General features: G+C 31.0%; 1 protein-coding gene across 1 annotated transcript in view; it reads left to right on the top strand.

The window, feature by feature from the left end:
- Positions 1 to 492: 492 nt before the first annotated feature.
- Positions 493 to 7,553, top strand: part of LOC106473776 (nucleoprotein TPR-like) — a gene marked incomplete at its 3' end in the record, with an annotated part of 19,336 nt that continues 12,275 nt past the window's right edge. Inside the window, exons 1-3 of the mRNA XM_013934454.1 lie at positions 493 to 652; positions 4,851 to 4,955; positions 7,386 to 7,459. Of these exons, the coding sequence (XP_013789908.1) occupies positions 496 to 652; positions 4,851 to 4,955; positions 7,386 to 7,459 (336 nt within the window). The remainder of the gene's footprint in view (positions 653 to 4,850; positions 4,956 to 7,385; positions 7,460 to 7,553) is intronic.

Genomic DNA, 7,553 nt, shown 5'->3' with positions numbered 1-7,553 from the left:
CCTTTCAGCCGTGGGGGCGTTATAATGTGCGATCGATCCCACTATTCGTTGGTAAAAGAGTAGCCCAAGAGTTGGCGGTAGGTGGTGATGACTAGCTGCCTCCCCTCTAGTCTTACACTGCTAAATTAGGGACAGCTACCACAGATAGACCTCGTGTAGCTTTGCGCGAAATCCCAAAACAAACAAACCTACTCTCTCAATTAATACTGTATAACCAGATTCACGTAAATTAATCAACTTTCATAAATAATTTATCTCGTTTCTTTTATTACCAACATTTGGCACACACATTCGATAAAATAAAAGTAACTTATAATTAATACTAGTATTTTTGTTAGGAGTAATAATAAAGAAATTTTCTTATAAAAGTTATACAGCAATTAAATAACTGATAATGTTTTTGGATACTTGTATATTTTAAACTACAGATGGCACTAAACAATATATTTGAAATACGGACTTGCTCGATATTATATTTTTTCAGTGACTTTCAAAATGGCGGTTAATGCGAGTTTAGAGTCTGTGTTAAGTATAGATGAAATCAAGTTAATTCCCCCCCAGTTAGTGTCAAGGCTTGAAAATCACTTAAATCAAAATTTACAAAACATCGAAAGTCTTAAAAGTCAAAACATTCAGTTACGAGCTAGCTCAGGTAAGGTTACAATTGGTATTTGTATTTCTATAACAATAACACTTTAACAGTGATGCTGGTAATGATATAATTTATAGTTATGCTGCATTAACACGTTGATTGCTGGCGTCATATATAATATATATCAATCAATATATATATATATATATACAGCTTACACTGTTAGTGTTACAGTTAATTTATGTAAGTTGCAGTGATCGGTAGGCACACTCACATTATCGTTTATACCAGTTATCATGAAGGCTTCATCCAAAACTTTTCATACGTGTTATAAATGTATACCACTACTACTGTGTACCACAGTACCAGGTGTCTGTGTAATAGTACTATTATAACGATATATAAAACTGTAAGTATAGAGTGTAGTGTTAGGTATATGCAAGCTACGTGATTTACGTAGATCAAATACAACTACGTTACACTTAGAGTGTAATTTACACTGTTACAGTTAAGACTGTCACCAGTGTTAACAATAACGGTAAATTGAATATCACATATTTTATATTTTATTTACATTATGTTACATTGAAAATTAAGAGAAACTATGGATTTCTTTTTCTACACGAAACCACTTGTGGAATGTTTGTTGAAATTTTAATCCACAGATTTCATGAGCAGTATCACTGTAGATAGTAAATGTACATACAACTGAAAGAGAGTAAAGATACAAGGGGCATGATCTTTATACGATACTAATCTAAAGTAACAGAAGATAAATACTTTTAGTGTTAATTTATTGATGCTCTAGTTATTCAAATCTCTGTAATAATGTTACTAAACTACATCTATGTTTATAATCATCCAACAGCAGAACCACTAATATTATTATTAGCCATTTGTTTATTAACAAGCAGACTAAGTGGTGTTGGACATTTTAGTATCTTCAGTCCAACTTGACAAAACTTACAAACCACAGGTTTATGATGTGTTTTCAGATGAGCGTGTTAGGGTTAATTAATTTAGAATTTGTAGAATATTAGTAACTACCACAGATATTTCAGATGAGTCTGTTAGGGTTAATTAATTTAGAATTTGTAGAATATTAGTAACTACCACAGATATTTCAGATGAGTCTGTTAGGGTTAATTAATTTAGAATTTGTAGAATATTAGTAACTACCACAGATATTTCAGATGAGCCTGTTAGGGTTAGTTAATTTAGAATTTGTAGAATATTAGTAACTACCACAGAGTTTTTAGATGAGTCTGTTAGGGTTAATTAATTTAGAATTTGTAGAATATTAGTAACTACCACAGAGTTTTTAGATGAGTCTGTTAGGGTTAAGTAATTTAGAATTTGTAGAATATTAGTAACTACCAAAGATATTTCAGGTGAGTCTGTTAGGGTTAAGTAATTTAGAATTTGTAGAATATTAGTAACTACCAAAGATATTTCAGGTGAGTCTGTTAGGGTTAATTAATTTAGAATTTGTAGAATATTAGTAACTACCACAGAGTTTTTAGATGAACCTGTTAGGGTTAATTAATTTAGAATATGTAGAATATTAATAACTACCACAGAGATTTTAGTCTGTATGTTTCATACCATTTTGTGCAACTTTTAAAAAATTATACTAAATGTGAGGTTGGGGGGCATCTTAGATTTTTTTTTTCATAAATGGCTAATGATGATATGGTTGCAAGAATTGAAGTATGGGAATATCCTGTGGAGAGTGATCACTGCATAATTAGGTTGGAGGTTTGTTTTACATATTGAGATGTAAATAAATGAAATTTTAATTCCTAAGTTTCAGAAAGCCAATTTTAAGGCCATGAGGGAGCTTGGGAAGTTAAAGGATGTATATTTTTGAGCTCAGAGGCAGACTAGGATCCATTTAAGACCATTTTATTTTTTTAATATGGACTTGTGGAGCATGTTTCAGTGGTTCAACAGCAAGTCTGAGGGCTTGTAATGCTAAAACTTTGGTTTCAATACATGCGTGTACACTTGTTGTGAAGTTATAGATTTATGGAATGAGTAACCACTGTAATTAGTGGAGGCCAGCAATTCACGCAAGTTTAAGAGGGGAATCCTGAAAAGTAAGTGAAGGGTTTATATTTTTACTTTTTTTCAAGAGTGACTGTGCAAGGACATTTTTAAAGGACCAAATGTTCCATAGGTTATGTTGATGTTTTTTGGATAAGTATTGTTTTGTTGTTATTACAGTTTACAGTAGTTATTTTAGTCATGATTAGGCAATTTCAGGTTTAATGACTGATATTAAGCGTAATAAGTTATTACTTGATTGTAGCCCTAATTTACTGTTGTTCTGATGTTCTAGTACAAAGTTATGAGTATTAAAGTTATTGAGTATTAGTACATGTAAAGAGATATAATATACTTGGAAGTAATGGTATTAATGTTATTGAATAGAGTATTTTATTATAAATTGTGAAATAACTTAATTAAATATACAATTATTGGTAGGTAGATTAGCGATAAGAGAATAGAGACTATTAAATTTCACTATAGGTAGTCTAAGGATACATGGGATGCGATTTATAGGATGTGGTAGGTTAACAGGAGTGGGTTAGGTTTGAAAATAGTGATATTAAGGAGGCTTAGAAAGACACTACAATTGCAGAGCTTGCTTAAGGAGAAATTGGAGGTTGCTATGGGGAAAATTGCACTATTGAGTGCGAAAATAGTAGGTTGTGAACAGAAATAAAAGAAACAATACAGAAGTTGTATATAGTTAAGGTAAAGTTCCCTTGGAGGGGAGAAAAAGTGTAGAGTTGTAAAACAGAGACAGGTTCAGGTATCAGTGTAATTGATTTGAACCATTACTTCTTATAGTTTGGAACAAGAGGTTTAGTTACTGGGACACACATAAAGTTATATCTAGTGGAAAACATAGAAAGAGTTTTCTTGCCAGGTGTTGAAGCACAGGACATTGTACAGCATGTCAACAATTTAACTTATTAAAGGACAGAGAGGGGCCTGCTGGTCCATCAAGGCTGTCTTATACACTAAATTAAACTTGAAAAAAAAACACCAGAGCTGTTTTGAGGGTGTTGATATATTACAGAATGAATTTAATTAATTTGTAAGTTGGATAGATATTTGGTAAATGACCTATAATTATAGTATCTACAGGGTATTGTATTTGTGTTATCATAATTTGGATCACATGTTTAATGTACATGAGAACCCACTCAGTAGCGTGATTGAAGAAAAGAGTCTCTGGGTATTGATGGATAAGTTACTCAAGCCATTGAAGCAGTGCTATGTTGCTAGTAGTAAAACTAATGGAATTTCAGGGTGTATTTATATTAGTAACCAGTAAAAGAGGTAATTAATTCTGGACAAATAATTAGTTTAGCCTCACTTGGAATATTGGGTAAAGTTTGGGTTACCTTTTCAAAGTGGAAATATTTCAGAGGAGGGTTATTAGGATGATTCTGGGAATGGAAGGGTTATCTTATAGGGATAGGCTAAGATCTAGTTTCTGTTGAGAAAATAAGGGTAAGATGGGATCATATTGAAGTTTTCAAATTATCCTTGGGATTAACTAAATAAGTACATTTGATTTATTTGTGCTGTAATAGAAGACAAGAGGATACAGTTCTTAGATTTATAAAAGACAGCTTAGAGGTCCATTTAAGACAATTTTATTTTTTCTACATTGTTGAAGTGGAGGCTAGAACCTTAAAATAGTTTGAAAGAGGAACAGATTGTCTTGAAAAAATAAAGGATGTATTTAAATTATTATTTTTTCTTGTTCGTAATGTTATGTTTATAATCTGTAAACAAACTGTTGTATAGACTGGTAAAAGCTGCAACTGTACAGAAGGAAAAGATTGATTAATAATTGGGGGTTCAGTACTGGATGTTGTGATTAATTATCCATCTGTTGGGACCTCCTTGAGGGCCCAAAAAACTCCTTGATGTCCTATAACTTATAATACTTAATAATATTTTCACATAAAAGAGAAGTTATGCATTGGGATTTCTTGTGTGTGACAGTACTGTCTGTTGCTACAAGAACACTAGGACATTATGTAAATCAATTTGATCAACTGTGTTAAGTATTGGTATGTGCTTTTATGGGCTCTAATCTCATAAATAGTTTATTTACTGAAAATAAACCAGATGAAAAAAAGTTGTTACTTGTCAACATATAATTTTTTTCTTTCTTTCTTACATGGCACATTTCATTTATAACCATTTTGAATTCTCTTTTTTTTTCTTTCTATAGAACGTTATGAATTCCAATTTGAAAAAGAACTTTTTGAAAATCAGAAGAAAGTGAAAGAAGCTGATGAGTTAAGTGAAAAGTTGAAGTCTCAGTGCTCAAATTTAGGTAGCGTTCTTTTCTGATGGCCAGTTAAAGGTCCTCATTACATTCAATACATGTTTTACGATTAAGTATTGGTAGACACATGTTACTTGAGTGTGTAATAATGAGATTTACCCATGGTGTTTGCATTTAGGTAATGTTTGGGGCTATTTAACCCTTTCCACACGGGTCAACGGTCATTTTATCTCGTTTTATTTATCTACTATTTCATGAATTTATATCAGTAAGTTTGGTATCAAACTGTAGATTATAATTCAAATTTTAGAACAATACATTACTCAATTTGTTAATTTAAAAGTAAATATTAAAAACAGTTGAAAATCGATTTGTATGTGTCACATGGTATATTGAATGCAGCACTGGTTCAAATTTGATGTTTGTGAAGTCAAAATACTAAGTCTATAGTTATATATATGAATTAGGAACTCAAATTAATGATATTGACAAGCTAGAATATAAAATAAGAGCCTCTTACCTTTTCAATTTACTAAGATATTGCTCATGTAATAGATCAGACATAGTGGCACCCCACTCACCTCTTTCCATTTTTTGAAAAGCTCCCTTATATACACTTACTTTTATATAACCAACATGAATAACCAATTGAAAGCTCAGAATGTCTCCCTAGTGGCTATCTTAGCCATTTGAAAGTCTTTTTCTTTCTTTCAAACCAAGATTTCAAGGACGTAGGTTGTGTTGTGTCTTTAGTCGTGCTCGAAATTTCATATATTTTTATAATAATGAAATACAGCTTAGTTACTGAGCTTGATAAATTATAGTAGAATTCTTTTGTATTGATATAGTAATTTATGATTTTTTGGTTATCCAACTGTGCATATAAAACCTAAAAAAATATTTCATTTCACATCCTCCATGTGTGAAATTATAAAAGGCTTAGCAACCTACGTCAAGTATCAACCGAGTACAAAGGTCGTAACTAGAAGAGATAATTGTTAGCTTAGCTTCTTTATTTACTGTTCTATGTTTTAAGAAAAATAAGTTTAAGAACTTATTTCAAAATAGCAATAATCAATATACATATATAATGTATAATAATTGAAATGTGACTATTTTACAAAATACTAGTCTACTAAAACACAACCAAGACAGATCACTTTGTAAATACTAATGGATACAGTAACATGAGTGCACATGTGCCATGTCATTGTAACTTCTGTGTTGTAGCCAGGCATGGCTGAAAGGTCAATATAATAAAAATAGTAAATATATATAAATGTATAATGTAATGAGATTTAAGCTCTTTATTTTAAATATTTATGTTTTCTCATTATAATTTGTTGTCATTCTAGAATGAAAGAGGCATCATTTATATTTATTTTCTAATTTTTTATGTTGGTTATAAGATTGGTCAAATCTCCCAAACCCATACAGAGATTCATTTACTGAAAATAACACATAAAATATAAAGTTTTTTCTTAAGAAAAGTTTGATAACTATCTGGAGATCATAAAGATTTAGCGTGTGAAGTTTGAACATTTTCTGATCCATAACAGTATTTTTCATCTTAAAATGAAAATTACTTTGCATGTTGGATGGGCAACATGAGAAAAATACTGCTTTAGAAACCTTAAGACTTAATGAAAAAAATTTGATATTTTGCATATAAAAGCATTGTAATTCTTACTGACAATCTGCCAAATTTTGTTAACAAATGCTTACTAATTTAAAAGTTATGGCATGAAAGCTATAACAAGCATAAAATGGTTACGAGGTTGGTCCCAGGGACCGAGTCTGTGCTGAAAGAGTTAAAGGTCCTTGTCTCATCAGTACATGTTTTCTGGCTATGTAAGCATGTTTGCAAGTATTTAATAATGAAAAAATTCAAAGAACAACCCAAAAGCTTATGAGTTTTCAAAAAATTTTCTTTCCTTCATTATGATTAGCATCTTTATTGGCACCCTAAAATTTATAGTTTTTAAGCTTTCCTCGAAAACATGAACATTTTAGGATTTTGAACTGATGATAATGTCAATTCTAACTTGCTGTAAGGAACTGATGGTTTATGGAAGTGGTTCTTTGTTTCAAAATAACTATTGATTTAGTATGAATGCCAGTCTCAAGTTGAACTGAATATTTCCCCAATGTTTTTCCCTAATTTTCTCATTGACACAAACCTAAATTTTTCACCTTACTAGCTCTAATTTATCTATAAAACTTGTTTTCTTTGACTGAAAATTTTGGATGAAAACAACTTCTTGCTGAGGGACAGTTTGATGTTTACTGGTGCATATAAATTTTTTAACTGTAAACTTGGTAAGTAGGCCATTTTAACGAAATGCTTGTTTTGTATGATAGTTAAGTGATATCAAATAATTACATTTAAGAGATGTGTAGGGTGTTGAAGTGAAACTACATATTTTCCCATACATAGAAATGCCAGATTTCTAAAGAAATATTTGACTTGTTTTATAGAGGAGAAATATTGTCAGAGCCAAGCTGAAGTGGAGAATCTGAGAGAAACCCTCAGACCACTTCAGAATGAATTGGAAGTTGATGCATAGTTTTGGACTTATTCTGTTCAATTTCATCATTTCTTGTAAACGTGTTCAGATAAATTTGGGATCTATATCAAAATGTATG

This window comes from Limulus polyphemus, unplaced genomic scaffold (assembly GCF_000517525.1).
Source record: "Limulus polyphemus unplaced genomic scaffold, Limulus_polyphemus-2.1.2 Scaffold6499, whole genome shotgun sequence".
Taxonomy (NCBI): domain Eukaryota; kingdom Metazoa; phylum Arthropoda; class Merostomata; order Xiphosura; family Limulidae; genus Limulus; species Limulus polyphemus.
Note: the sequence above shows the minus strand (reverse complement) of the source record. Positions and strands in the feature narration are given on the sequence as shown.